Source organism: Strix aluco, chromosome 24 (genome assembly GCF_031877795.1).
Source record: "Strix aluco isolate bStrAlu1 chromosome 24, bStrAlu1.hap1, whole genome shotgun sequence".
NCBI classification, from domain to species: Eukaryota; Metazoa; Chordata; class Aves; order Strigiformes; family Strigidae; genus Strix; species Strix aluco.
This window is the reverse complement of record NC_133954.1, coordinates 6,728,704-6,744,574: the sequence shown is the minus strand read 5'-3', so window position 1 is coordinate 6,744,574 and position 15,871 is coordinate 6,728,704. Positions and strand designations below refer to the sequence as shown.

General features: G+C 42.8%; 1 protein-coding gene across 12 annotated transcripts in view; it reads right to left on the bottom strand.

Annotated features, from left to right (window-relative positions):
• Nucleotides 1-15,871, bottom strand: part of TANC2 (tetratricopeptide repeat, ankyrin repeat and coiled-coil containing 2) — a 291,017-nt gene that overhangs the window by 72,606 nt on the left and 202,540 nt on the right. For all 12 annotated transcript variants that reach the window (XM_074849345.1, XM_074849347.1, XM_074849348.1 and 9 more), the window contains one exon: nt 7,251-7,376. In XM_074849345.1, the coding sequence (XP_074705446.1) occupies nt 7,251-7,376 (126 nt within the window). The remainder of the gene's footprint in view (nt 1-7,250; nt 7,377-15,871) is intronic.

Sequence of the window (15,871 nt, the reverse complement as noted above, 5' to 3'; positions counted from 1 at the left end):
ATAGGATTTTCCTGTACAGCAATTAAAACATTTTCTCTTTTCACAAGGAAAAATGGTCTTGCAAGCAATGTAACAACAAGGAGTGCAAGAAATACCTCCCCAACACACCACATATGCTGGGTACAATGCCAATACCTAAGCCCGTGGACACTGATCATGTTATTTTTCCCATTTTTTTATGCATTAGATTATAATAAAATGTACAACTAAACCCAAACCTGCCTTGAAACTTTTTCAGGAACATTTGGGAGTGGAGGGAGAGGGTATTTGCCATTCTTTCCATTTAGCACAAGCTATCTAGGGAACACACCCCTAAAAAGAGTAACAACTATGCACAGATCTGGTGCAAAGATGCTATTAGAAAGATCAACTCATATGGCATGTTCTGCCTATGAGATCTGTAATTGGGAGATGATACGCATAGATCTATTAAAAAAAACCCTAAAAAGTGCTGGAAGCACTTGGTGCTGGCAAAGGCAGTTGCTGGATCTTCCCACTTTGCCACCAAGATGGTTTCTTAATTAAAAACTTTCAGAAGCTGGCCACAAAGACAGCAGGTGATTCCCACTCAGGGGGAGGTTAGGCACACTGGGTGTTTTAGTTACAAACTTTGAATTTTAGACCATAATTCCTTCCAGTCAGGGCTACGTGATGTGGATGGAGCTACAACTGTGGGACGTGATTTCAGACCAGGACCTGGTATGCCAGCTCTGAACACACCTTCCAACTGCAAGACATACACTGGACTCAACATTCAACACATATTTCAGCTGCTATGGTAAACTGTGGAAAATCTGAGCTGTGATCACAGAAGTTGAATTCAATTTGTTTTGAGATCACACAGCACACTGCAAATGAAAACAACCATACAAAATCTAGGTACCTTCATAGTACGTTTTAAAAGAAATCTCATGAAGCTGCAGAGGAGAGTTCCCCAAGCAGGACTGCAGAAGGATTTAAGTAAAAAAAACTTATTGGTTTGCTCAGTGTTATCTCTTGGCACGATCACACTCCCATCATTTACATTAGCTGCTTCCAGTGGAGACTGTTTGGTTTCTTTGAAGTTTTAAAAGCTCTCAGACACTTAAAGAGCACAAATATTCAGCAACTGCTGACATCTGTCATTTCTTCACGCGCTCACCCTCCGCTGTGGACATGCAGGTGGTGGTTTAATCCCCACGCAGACCTCCTGGTCTGGCCTGAACCCCTCAGGGGTACAGATAATGCTACTGCACAGACTTTGGACTAAACTCATTGAAAACAGTTTATCAAATTACATCAGTGGGATGCTTTGTCTGCATGGGAAGAGGTTATAGATGTGCTGCCACCCCAAAGATCTCACCGTAAATATAACCACATGGTTTTGAAGAGAGCAGCGTGCGGTGTCAAGCTCTGAAACCCTCTGGAAGCTACAAACCACGCCGGTGCCTGCTCCCTCCCAGTGCCCCCACCCTCCCTCCCCGCCTCTGGACCAGCCCAGCAGCAGCAGAGTGCTGCTCCCCCCAGACCTGAGGCTCTGCGCCAGCACCGCCCCAGCCCCGTGCCCCGACTCTGATGTGACCCCGGGACCCTCCTTGGGGAACCGCTGAACTGATGCCCACAGCTCAAATCACCTTGAAATCCTTCACAGACCCGACCAGGGAGCGGATCCATTAAAGCAGAGCTGATACAGCGGCCGGGATTTTATGTTGCATCAGATATGCCTAAGGAAAATAGCTTGTATTTGAAAATGTTAGGTATTTTGAATTTCCTTTTTTGTTTCTTTAACTGATACAGAAAATGCTGCAGACAGGAGCTGTATTTTTATTCCCACTTGAAAATGATGAATGTGCTTTAAATTTATCCTAGGGTGGAGATGACTTTTGAATTGCATGAGCTCACTGGCAGCTCGTTTGATTCCCCTCGCCGGGGTCTGTCACGCGAGGGCAGCGGGATGTGCTGGCACGGGAAGACGCCGGAGAAGCAAAATCGCTGTTGGTGGGAGGGGATGAGGCAGCCCCGGGGCCGTGCGACCCCATGTCCCCATCCCAGCTCCCAGCTGTGGCAGCTCCAGCCTGGCTCTGGGCCTCAGCGGGGCTGATGGGCTCCCCTCCGGGGGATGGCACATCACACAGCAGCAGCACACGGACACGGCCAGGATAACCAGCTGCAGTGATCCGACTGATGCAGATTAAGTGTTCCAGCAGTGCGTTGGACAAGGGAGATCTTTTGTTTGCATTATGACACCAATACTAAATATAGAAAATTAAATTAAAAAAACCAAACAACTTCAATTGGAAAACATCAAGCTAAGATCTGTGCTTGATAAGCTACAGCTTTGCTTTAGTTGCGCGTGCGTGTATATACGTGATACGTCATGTTAGTGAGTGAAAATGTACAACAACACTCTTCTAGAAGCCAGAAATCTAACAGGTACCAAATGGTCTCAGGGGCTAATTCAGAGAAAGGCTGATTAAATATAAAAGCCATGGGATCCAATAAGCTCCTGCTTTACATGGTGGAGACCTGGACTCAAATCTTGGTCTCTTTTCAGAGGTGCAGATGGCTTGGAGGCTGTGTGACGCCTACACCTTTGACCACAACAGCCTAAAGATTGGTCTTTATCCGAGTGGACATGAATATACACATCTTGATTGTCACCTGGGAATAGCATATCCTGTCCTAAAAAAGGCTTAACAAAACCCCAAGAAGAGACATACCCGTTTATCTACCTATATTCAATCCTTCTGCCTCTCCAGACCTTCCAACACTACCAGTCACTGACCACAGCAGAGCAAACCTCTTCTCCTGCCAAGACATTTTACAGCTTCAGGCTTGGTAATCTCAGGGCTCCCGAAGGGCGGGGGATGCTGGTCAGCATCTCACCATTAAGAAAACACTCAGTGCCACACTGGTTTGGACACGAGTGCTGAGAACATTTTTTTTGTTCCCCAAGCCACCAAAACCACCTCCACATGCCAGCAGAAGACATTTTATTTCACCACGCTGTCTTTGGAAGGCAAATGCAGCATCAATGTTTCCCTAGCTGGACTGTCAAAAACATTTATGAATAATTTAAGACTGCCATCGACTAATTGCAAGCCATGTGCCAGATCCTCATTAGTTCCCGATACTGTCTGCTGAATGACGCCAAAATCCTCCCCTGTTACTATTTATTTTACAACCCTCAGCAGCCAGTGGTCCCCAGGCACAAACCTGTGGCAAGACCCTGAAGCTCTGGGAGAATTTTTCAACTCTCTTCAAAGAGTTGAAAAAATACCCCACATCACAAGGAAAGGAGATCCAGACAGAAGGAAGGCTGCACCCGAGCTTCAACATTTGGGGCAGAAATTAATTAAAGGATAAGCTAACAGAACGGGCTCTGAGAAAGAGGGTAAGAAGGTTCAGAAGTATTGGGTGAGGATGTGTGCACGCATTTTGGATGAACCTTATCACCCACTTGACTTTAGTACTTGTGAAAATCAAAGTATAAGAATAAGCTGCCTTCCCATCCTTGAAAATTTGTCAAACACTTGCTGGGTTTTATATTCCTTTTTAATGAAGCATTTTATAGAACTTAAGCCAGAGTACCACAGAAATACCCAGAACTTCTGATAACATCTTAACATAAATTAAACCCGTACTTTTCCTGGAAATTAGTGTGTGGAGTGGGACAGACCAAGGTTTGGTAGCATAAAATTTTCATGAGAGTTGATGAAATACTATGCAACTTCTGTAGAGCCCAAGCAATAAATTCAAATCCCAGGCTGAAACACTGCCTGCCATACCCATCCTGGCTCTTTTTTGTGGCTGAAAACTTCAATTAAATCAAACCAAAGCTGGTTGTATTATGTTCATGATTGAAAAAAAGCCACTGGGCTGAAAACAAGCAGGAGCAAAGTCAGAGAAAGGCCCATTCTGCTTTACCACATAGGACACCCTCTGCTACAAAAAGTGAATTTTTAGTTATTTTAGTTGTTGAAGACTCTAAAATGCCTGTTTAGAAATCATCTGTTTTACAGACTCCACTCTCTGCAAACAGGATTTTTTTCTCGGCTACTTTGGCAATCAGCATCCACAGCTCATTAGTTGTTTTACATTTTGTTCTAGATGCGTTCTGTTGCCATTTTAGTATCCCCTGGTGGAAGATACATCTTGCTGTCCAAAGAAAGCCCTTACAGGGCTAAGCTCCATAGCCTGGATATTGCCAGTGTGTTGAGAGGAAGCCCAGGTGAGAAGCGTTTTAATATTTATTACAATGAAATGGGGTTCTAAATAACACCGTATCAATCAGCATCTGCTGTGTCCTTCGTTAAATAAGAACCCATAAATTAGCCAAATGCCTGAGTTATTTCCTTTACGTGCTTTAGACTGCAACTTCTTTCAAATGTTGTCTTAAACACATACATCCATCAGGATGAAACCAGTGCCTGTTTTTCACAGACTGTGTGCCTAAAAAGGCTAAACTATTTTTTTAGCATTTTTAAGGGGTTTGTGAAACTCTCTTACCCAAAAAGTGACAGTATCAAACACATACCATGAGGGAAAAAACCCCAGAAAATTATAAAAGACAGTTTAAGGAAAACACGCTACTGCCATATTGCATATATTGGTAAACAATATATTGGTGGAGGCTGAGCCATCTTCTCCTCCACTCCAAACCTCACCTAAACACCACGGTTCTTCACACCCTGCATCAGCGCTGACATTTGCTTTTTGGAGGAAAAACAATCATGATGGCAACAGTCAGGGTGTTCTAATACCATATAATTTGGTTGCCATCTGGCTCCTGCTCCACGGTACATCACAGCCATCATCTTGTACTTTGGGTTATGGCAACCCTGAACAGCTTCAACTCCTGCTGGCTGAAAATAGTAAAAGCAAAAATTGCGTTCACCATCCTATTAAAAACCTGCCACTGGTACGAATACTTGTCATGCTCTTAGCCTGTGGGATTGCTATATTACTCCCCTGGTTAAAACAACTGATTAACAAAAAAATAGCAGGGACGTCTCCCACTTAGTTTCTCTGCACTGGGAATCTTGAACACTGGGAACAAATCAGTGGGCTGTAACGTGTCCCCCTGATACAGCGCCAGGAACTGCTTTGCTGTTTCAGCCCAGTGCTGAGACTAGAGATATTAAAGTTAAGACCCAAGTTTAGGATTTCCAGTTGGAACAAAGAGCTGGTGATTATAACAGCCCAGATCAACGCAATTTCACAGTAATATCTGGAACATGTATTTTGGGGGAAAAAAACCCCTCACATATTCAATTAAATGAAAATATTTCCAAATAGTGGTGGTTTGGGTTTTTTCACATCCTCTTCTTCTCCTTCTCTTTTTAAAACTAGCATGGCACCTTAACTAGGATCACAAGAAATTCCAAAAAACCGAAACACTGCTGCTATTCTCATGCAACCTTCACAAAAACAGAAAAGAACAAAAAGAAGAAAGAAAATATGTAGTGCTACATGGTTTTTAAAAGTGTGTCTGGAAAACAATTTGATTCTGTTCCTACAATAAAAGTTTAATGTTTTGGATGCAATCACTGCAAATTACGAAGCCTTGGCAAGCTGCTCCCTTCGAACATATGGAAATTTTGTCTGTCAAACTTTGCTTTCTTCACTTACTGCCTGCTAATACATTTTTATAACTGCCTCACCAGCCAATATGATTTCATTACAGACTGCGATCCAAAGTGACACAAAACCACTTTTTCCTTCCAGTTTGGGGCTTGTGCATTTGGTAGAAATCCCAACCAGGCTGTAACAGGTCGTGCTCGTGGTGCTGAGAGAAAACCCAACCTGGCACCCTCCAGCTCCTGATTTCCTTACCTGAGGATGATGGGTACTTGCTCAAAAGAACTCCAGAGAAAAGAAAGTTTAATGTACTGCCAACAGAAACCCCTCTCCCTCAATACAGGGGAGAACAAACTAGTCTCATGGCACAGCAATGTCCAGAAAAAGTCCAAAACGAGCTTTCTTGGCCATTTACTCATCTGTGCAATGACAAATGATGGGGATGAAGCATTAACCTGGTGATCTGCTGCAGGTGATTGCTTGAGGATGCAGCCAAAGACCGCGCTCAGATTAAAAGGGGGATGGAAGCTGTAGGGTAGGCTGAAACCCCAAGAACATGGGCTGAATCTAGCTGGAGTTGCCTGGAAATAAACAAAATACTAAAAATGTCAGGCCTGGCTCCTCTTCTTATTGCTCATGTCTTTTTTGTGGAATTCACCAGCAAGAACCACAAAAATTTTCCCTCTCAAAAGGCCTTTCAGAAGTCAAAGGGCTGCCTGAATACCGGCATTGTGAGCGTCTGTAAGAGGGACGCATGGGGATGGTGGCCCCACACCCTGTGCTTGGCTCCTTCTCTAGTGGGACGCTGAAAACTGCAAAGCACAGGCTGTAATCCTTTGATTTTGGTTCAATAAACAGAAGAAAAACGTATCAGCCCATCAAAATTTCTCATTTTTTTAGAAACTATCAAAGTATTAGCCCCGCGGCGCTCAAAGACTGATGAGGGGTGGCAGGGGAGCAATGAGGGAGAGGAATTTAGGGATGTTTTGCAGGAATATCTTTATGTGATGTAGGGGTGGATGTATAGGTTCAAGTCACAGGCTGTCTGTAGGCCCACACAGCCCATCCCATCACGCCAGACGTGGTCGCCGGGCTCAGGGAGGGCAGCACCCTTGGCAAGCTGAGCACAGAGGAGGTGGCCATCACCCTGCCTCAGGGCACAGAGCAGCTCTGGAAGGTGGTGCAGGGGCTGCAATATTGCACCCTGGTTTTAACGTACAATTTGCTGATTTGTACACATGTTCCTGAAAAAATGAGGCTGCTCAGACTTTGGGCCAATTCAGTAATATGATTCCTCTATAATCCATCTTTACACCATGGCTACATACAGCGTGCATACAGCAAACCAGAGACTAAGTCACCCCAGAAAAGCAACCCCAAAATGTTACACCTATGGCACTTCACTGATCATGGAGAAGCAGGGCACCAGCCAGCCAGCTACCACCAGACAGAAGGCAGGAGTACTTAGTTCAGTACTTCATTTATTTTTGTCCCCCTCCAATCTGTCTGTGCCACCAAGGACACTGGAAATAAAGGAGACTGGTCCACATCCTCACGGAGAGGCAGCGCTTAATACCTGTACGTAAAACAGTCCTGCTCCAGCATTTTCACAAGGAAGGGGACGAAGAGGCTGCTGTACAATCTCCCACCCCTGTGACAGGCGAGCCCCGACACCTCCAGCGTGCTCCTACCTCGCAGGTCCTGCTGTGCGCGGGCGCCGGCCATGCTCTGCCGCGGCATCCGGAGGGAGGTCCGCAGCGGAGTGTGTCTCTGCTCGTCCAGGTAAGCCAGATCTTCTAAGTGGGCTGAGCTGGTGGCTGCCACAAGAAAGCAAACAACTACATCACACACCTGGCTTTCAGATCTAAAACTCTGGTTATTGTATTTTTTGGTTTTTAAACAAAATACACAGAGTTGTAACTACGACGAGTCAACACGGCTAAGATGAACCAAGTCTGATTTCCCCTAGCGAGGTGTTTTGGTAACTTTTTCTCGTGCCCCATCAGTATTTGCTCTGGTTTGGTCTCCTGTCGATGTTCATAAATAGAAAAGACACATGGAAAATGGAGACATGGAGTCTCTTATGATCTAAGTTCTCCCAATCACAAAACTCAATCCCATGTGTGCAAAGCTTGACAGAGGCAGCCAACATTTCCTACTATGTAAAGACAACTTCATAATGTATTTTATGTTAAAGCCCACAATCTCCTCTTCAATTATTTTAGAGCTACTTAGTTTGGATATTAATATTTACCTGTTCATAAAGCCAGAATTAGTGGCAGAAAAATTAAACTTTCAACAGAGCAGCAAAAAGACATGAATAAATGAGAAGAATGTTATCTGAACTAAAGATAACTTTACCATTCCAACGTTACTTGCTCATGGAAGAATTTAGTTTTCTTTACAATGCTAGATTAAATAGGAATAATTTCTTGGTCTCTTCTGAAGGTGCCATCACTACATGAATAAGCGTGGCTGGAGCAGAAACTGCAGCTAGAAACTTTCTCTCTCTCTCAGAAACTGGCAGATAATACAGCACAAGTTATTTTTTATTTCATTTTTCAACTGAAGCACATGGATCGTCCCGCCGCCGAGCACACACCTCCAGATGACTGGGCTACTTCTACAGGGCAGAGCTAGGAGCAGTGACCCCCAGGGCACGACAGCAAACACAGCAAATCAGGAAGAAGCACAAAGGGTACAACCAGCCTGATTTTGAAGGTACTTCTCTCCAAATCCCGTGGTCTCAAGCGTTACCTCTCACGTGGCACTTCCTACCAAGATGTGACATGTACAGCGACCGTTCCAGCAATCAGTTTTTAAGTTTTTCCACAGGTGCCCCATGATCACAAATATTTTTAAAATCAAATTTCATGATGGGTGGTGCATGGTTCAGTGGGAAATGCCTCTGGACCGTATCAAAGGGGAATGACTAGAGATAACATTGGCCACAAAGCTGCATCAATCAATTTTTTTTTATTGCTGAAGACTGGAAGACAGGAGAAAATGTGGTTTAAACAAAACAAATTTGGATCACTTGCATCTGAATTTACCCACTGTTCTGCCACGTCAAAACCTTTTCAGCCAAGTAATTTACAGAATATTATAAAACGAAGAAATTAGAACTCCACTGCATGAAATTATTTTCCCAATTATAAACAGAAAACTTAAAAAGAGTCTTTCCAGATCACTCGTTCTGCTCTTGTTCTGATAACCATTTCCAAAGTTCACAGTAAACATTTAGCAATGGAAATCATGCTGCTCAGTGTTGGGCTGCCTAGTACTCCGTATCCGATACTGCTTTTTTTTTCTTTTGTTTTTGGTCAATTACTATAACAAGATTATTATTTTAAATTGAACTAATTCATTAAATGACTTCTTCAAAGGCTGCCTGTGAAGCTGACATTAATTCTTCGCTGTGAAATGGGTAAGTATTTTGATATAGCTCTCTAGAGTAGCTCACGGCACTGGACTTTGAATCCTTCCTCTTTGCCACCCAACACAAGATGCAATAATTCAACAAAACTGAAAGGCAGAAAATTTCAAAACTAAGAGAAACGGTTTTTTTTTTCACACAACGTCTAATAACCATATAAAAATCTTTACAAGACCGTGTTGCAGTCAAAAACTAAGCAAGAATCAGAGGCTATAACAAGGGCTGGGGACAAAAACTAAGCAAGAATCAGAGATTGTAAGAAGATCTGGGGACAAGGGGCTTAAATTTGGCAGCAATTTTAAATGCTGTTCTTCAATGCCTGAACACTCCATGTAAGTTTTAAGAAAAAGAAAGCGACAGAGAGAGGACAAAAGGTAAACAACAGGAGCGAGGGAAAAAGAGGAGATGAAACCATCAAAGTCTGTTTTTAGAAGTCCTTCATGCTCTTCTGCTCTCATAAAGGTGATTACATGTTCACTGTGAAGGAGCAGATTAGGGCTGAAATGCTGCAATTAAGAAGAAATGGCTTTAGCAGGGCTGTAAGTTATTTTCCGTAAGCACGAAGCCTGCTGCAGCCCGCTCCCAGCATCGCCAGCATTCAGCTCTGGGCTTCACTTATACTATGGTGGCACAGGCCAACGAAATGTGCCTTTTGCATAAAAACGTGGGCAACTTATGTCCACTTTTTGCAGCGTGACTGAGCCAGGGGAGCTGCAGTGGAAGAGCACACGTCACTGCAGCAACCACGGGCAGACCCAAGGTATCCCGGGGGTATCCAGTCCAGGGACACAAACCACACGCTTGCCCAGGAGCCTGGTCCCACGTCAGGCAGGTCAAGACCCTCCCACTTCATCCCACCACCCACACCAGCGTCAGCCCGCGTATGCGGGGACGTCTGACGCAGCTACACGTGGCTGCCGACTTGCTCGTGAGAAGTAGGACCTTAATAGATAATCCTTTCCTGTTAAATAAAAATCCCTTTTCGCTTCAGTTGATTGTCAGGCAACAACATAAAAAGCAGCCACCCAGGATTGCTTAGCACCGGCTACTGCATTTAGTATATGCTCAAAATCCACACCAGAAACAGCCCTAATTGATCCTGGGAGAGTTTAGAAAGGGAATATTCAGGCAAAGGAGACCCCCTTTAAAAAAAAAAATCAACATCTGAATGCTTTTCTTTTATATTTGTAAATGACACTGCAGTAAGCTTATGCAGATCATTAAATCAGGATAAGGATTATCACCCTTTCCAGGCATATCTTCTACCCTTGAATGGGAGTTATTAATGCGTTACACACAGAGCTCAGCAGTTTTGCTGCGCCAAGGCTTCATCGCATACAATAAACAAACTTGCTGGCTGAAAGAACTACTGTTTCTTTGTGAAGACACCACACTTCTTCTTTACTGACTTCTGCTAAATATTCTCATTAATTCAGCTCATGTTACCCTGTTAAGATGCTCCTGCTCCTCTGAAAAAAAAAGGAAAGAAAACAAAACTCCCCATATTGGCCTTGCTGCTAAATATAAATATATATATATATCTATCAGAGTGTGTGTGTGTATATATATCTCTCTATATATATCTATCAGCTGCTGCAGGACAACATTTCCTCCCTCTAAATTCCATATTCAGTCCTGCTCCAGTCCAATTTTAATTCTATCAGGCACATACAGAGCCATCAAGGATGACCAGAAATGTTAATCTTGCTGGTAATTTCATTTCTTTATACAAGACCATTCAATATAGCAACAAACATAAGGGCTCGTTTTTCTAATTTATGTCACAACTGTTAAAACCAAAAATTATTTCCTGCCCAATTACTCATGAACAAAAAACTGAAGTAAATTTTTTTTTTTTTTTTTTTTTAAATCGCATTAGTCCTTGCATAGAGAATCAGTTTTACAATATGATGATTAGCAAACCTTTTTTGACTTGCAGTCTTCAGGAAAACACCCTCATACAGGCCAATCCTGTGCACCCCAAGAAAATACTGCCCTACAACCACACCACAGGCACACGAAGCAGGACCTGCAATACTCTAGGGCAGCACAGAGCCTCCTGTTAATTTTACAGGATTTTAAATGCCAAATTGTTCTTCTGAAGAGGCACAAATCATACGCCATACACAACCTCTACTGCCCAAACCGTAGTTGACTCTCAAGAACTATGTGATCTGTTTTAGTCGACTGTTTCAGAAGCATCAACTAGTGGCAGCTCCACAACTAGCCTGTAGGTTCCTTAAATCAGCACTAATTGTGCCTGTTTAAAACTTTATGGAAAAAAACTTGATGAAGAGACTCACTGTGAGAGCATGCCCAGGTTTTGAAGCCCAGTTTTTCAAATTCTATCAGCTGGTCTGATCAAGCATGGCATCTCCCCGCTCAACCAAATAGAGGCTAAAAACCAGCATGGGTATATTCTTCGTTTTGCAATATTGGCTGTTCTACTTTTTTCTTCCAAGTAGGCTGCTTTTAAAAGGTTGTGTTGTTGGGTCTTCTTTCTTTTTTTTTTCCCCCCTCCTTTTTAAGTCCTCAAAACTGGCTTTTAGAATAGCTTCAGATGAATGGAATCCTGTGATATTTCATCTCTTACATAAAAGCCACAGCTAACAGATAAAGAGCCCAGTGCCTCATTCCCATCATTCCTATCTTCTCCTTACTGCCTACTTACAGGCTGCAGGATTTTCCTACTTAGGATGCAGGAAAAGGTTTTCAACATGAAGCCAAAATTTCTGGAGCTTAAATGATGGACCACTGGTCACCACAGCTGTTAGTGCAGGGCCAGACTTTGGAGACATCCTTAGAAAGTGCCTTAGCTACCAGCTAGAAGGAGGGTTAGCAATGTTGGGACTTAGATGATTTCCAAGGAACATAATTTTGCCAGCATTTGTTGAGTTGTGTAATTAAAAATCTCTTCTAATGCAAAGGGCTGAACAATCTTTCAAGATTGCATTAATGGTCTAGGATGTAGGTTTTGGTGAGCAAGACAGGAATGAAGCCCGAGAGCTGTTCCTCGCACTCCCCCAATAACTGAGGTCTACAGTACGACAGCGGTCAGTCTTTTATTACAAATCAAGAAAAACCATCAACTCTGCTAGTTCCAAACCAGCAAAGGGCTGTTCTGATGGCAGCTCGATGGCTCTAACTGCTGCACAACAGGCAGAAAGGAGTTTCTGAAGCGAACAACAACTGAATTTTTTTTGAGTCCCTACAATACATGTGCTCCTGGAAGAAGAATTGTTTCATTTCCTGGGAAGAACTGCAATCCCGTTGCTATTCTTTCTTTTTATTCGATTTATTTAAAGAGTCTGCATTTTAACCTCTGTCCTGTCTGTGAAACAAGAAGCCAGATGCAATCCCAGATGTTTTGCAGGAGTGAACTTTGTGCGCTGCCAGAGAAAAGCACGACCATGGCCAGTGGCCTGATTTATTGTTGGTCCTACAAGAAGTGAAGAATGACTCCTCAGCAGCCCAAAGCCAGGCTCTCTTCCCACCTTCATCATCTTTTACAGCTGCAACGGAGGAGACTTGTACATAATGAACTGCAGTCAGTGTGAGTGGCCAGATCCATTTTACATTTTGCGATGGGTTATTTTTGCAATTGCCTGTACAACTATCCTGCCATTTCTCAGGCTGATGAACTGAGATTTATCTTCCTGATTTAGAACTGAGGAATAATTAAAGAGATCTAAGGCCAGAGGAACCAGAAGTAATTTTTCCTGAGAATATGCTTCAATACTTCAAAAATTATGCAAGATCAATTTATCTTAGAAAATATAATATTAAACGGTTGAAAGCTTCAACCCAAATTCTGAACCTTATCCTACGTAATAAGACACATAGTAAGACACAGTGACTGCAGATAAAGCACAAGGGAGAAAAAAAGTACCTCCTCAAAAATAATATTCACATACCGCAGATGCAATCCTCCCAAGGAAATGGTAACAAATAGTGGAAGATAATACAGTTTCAATGTGCTATTTGAACAACAAACACGAAACAACCTGACGTAAAATTGGTATCCAGCTGCACAGGGAGGGGGTGGACTTTGCACATTGGGTCTTCTGGAGGAGATGGGGAAAAGGTGTGGGGGGGGTCACTGCTCCTGCTCGGGATTCAAGCCTGCCATGACTGACGCAGGGATCAGATTGTGTTATTACAAGGTGTTCTCTACGTACCCCAAATTCAGATTCCTTACAGCTGTATTAATAAATATGCTTTAATGACTTAATTTTTAGCTGGATATCTGGTCTATGTTACCAAGAAATGGTCAGACACAAACAGGACAACATAAAGTTTTTCAGGTTTATCCAAAGCATCTTCATTTCATCTTCTCGGAATAATTCATATGAAGAGTTGCATCTAATTCAGAGTTTAACCATTCCCCATAATGAAAGTAAAAATAGAAAAAAAGGTGCAGATTTTTGTTACACTGCAACACAGCTACCATTGCAGGGCTTGCAGAAAAGCACATGCTCTACGGCCAGTCTAATTAGAGCTTCCTTTCCCCCTGCTGCAGTGCATTCCGTTTAACATCCCATTTCTCTCTGTGCTATTTTGGTATCAATTCTCCTTCCCTCGGGCAGAGTTAAAGGTATTCTGAAAAAGCTTCTGCTCTGCTTCCTCCCGTGTGGTCTTCAATGGGCCTTACCGCGGTTTCACATCTCACAGGTTGGTCACTAAGATGCGGTCACCGCTCTCGCCCTGTTTACACGACCTTTCCCAGACTCCTCCAGGGAAACCATGGGACAGAGGAAAATAGGAACATATTCCAACAGTAAAAACCCATTTTTATGATCAGCTTCTTCCAATCACTTTCATCATCTGCTCAAACACTGCTGCTTGACCTTGTATTTTTATGACCTTAAGAGAGAGAGGTATTCGCTGTTCTGAAAGTCACACTTTTCAATTCACATTTTATAAACCTGCTTTTGCCTCGTGTGGTGCAGGCAGAGGTAGGCAGGTCTGCCAGACACTCAGATCTCTGCCAGCAACACCCTTAGAGGACCAGCTGCCAGCTACTGGGATACAGGATGCTCCCCAGGAGAACCACTGCTCACCATGTTCTCAAAAAGACATAATTTATAGGCATTTATGCAAACCCTGCCCTCACCCTCAACAATACACTTTTCTAATGGATAAAGAATTTAAAGTTAGTAACTAATAATATATTTGCTGCTATTTCATATTCTCCAAGAGAAAAAAGAGAGGAGCTAGTATTATATAAGGACCTTTTAATTCTCTGTTAACATTTAAACAGACCTTATAAAACATGCATGTGGTCTAAATAACACAAGATTTCATGTTTTATTTCACGGGTAATGGAAACAGAATGAGACATCCATTGTGTACACGAAATGCAAAGTTTCCTAAGAAATTTGTGTTCATTCAAGAATCTGAATGCCCAATTCCAATGCCAAGTTGTCTTCTGACGATTAGCATGAAAAATGTTGAAGTATAGAAAATGAATTATTGTGCGTGTTTGCCTGGGACGGGGTAGGAAGAAAATGCAGTTGAAGCTTTCCGTTTCTGGGAACAATAAAACAGCAAAGCAAATGGATTTGTATGGGGTTGAACTGTAAAACTGAGTTTTAAAGAATTATTGGAAGACCCGGGATTATTTTTACAGTTTTTTTTTCCTTGGATCATAACCTCTCAAAGTTGCAGCCCTCTCTCATTTTGGAGCACACACCATCTCTCCTGACAGGTAAACAGTTCTGCACCCCATGGAAGTAACGACCACTTGTTCTTTTACTTTTGGGGTTTTCTGGAAAGAATTTTGCTGGCAACTCCTGACCGTCTTTCTGAAACTGTCACCCAAATCACCGGAGAACAGATAAACGCAACAAAAAAGGGAATTCTAATCGCTTTTTGGGTACCATAACCACGGAGGATTTCCAGCTCAGCTCTGTACCCTCTGCACTGGCCCTTTGCTACGGCTGCTCCTGCCCGTGCTACAGCTGGTGCACACGCGGCTTGTGCGAGCTCAAGTACAGAGATTTTCCCACATCATCACCCCTAACATGGACACTCGTTCCCTTGACTCCACTTCTTTGTTCCCTTCCATTTCCTGCCTTTCTTCTTTTCTTGTTTTAAAGCTTTGTGATTTGGGGTTTTGGTTAGAACTGGTGATTACTGGGTTATGCTTTCTGAATGCCACACAGCAAGAAAAATTGCTGTTAACCCTGGAAGAATGAAGCAAAGTTTCTCTGTACTGCAAAGGCCGTATTCAGGAGAGGTAACACAGACCTCCCCACACTGCCGATCCGGACTGCATAGGAAGGGAAGGGAATTTCCTTAATTCGAACTAAGAAAATTTTTGTTTTGTAGGTTTCCCCCCACACATACATTAAGTTAATACAGTATAATATAGCATTGGCTAAACCAATGCAAAAAGGATTTGAGCTGTAACCTGAGGTTAACAGAAAATATAATCACTTAACCTGTGCAAAACCGATTTAAAATACTACTTTAAAATCCTGAAATGTTAAGGTGACTTTTTCTTATCTGTACCAATGCTGGTTCTAACCTGATAATATTTTACATTTTACCAAAACAGAGTGAATTTTCAAGTTAAGTAAAAGGCTACCAGGACTAAACTTGCTTTTTACAACTATTTCCCCAATAATATGATGATCCTGTAAATCAAGTGGTCTCAGACCACTGAAGTCAACACCATTACAAGAATCTACTCCAATTTAGAGCCTCAAGAAGGGGTTTAACAAAAGCAGTGTAACAGCAAGGAAATCCAGCTCTGCCCAAGTGGCAAAGCTGGAAGTGCTGGGACCTCTCAATTGCAGTGAGTACAAGAACTCCCCTCCAGCAAAACACTGCATTTTCCCCTTATTTTCCCGTCCAACGTGGCTGAACGGTTAC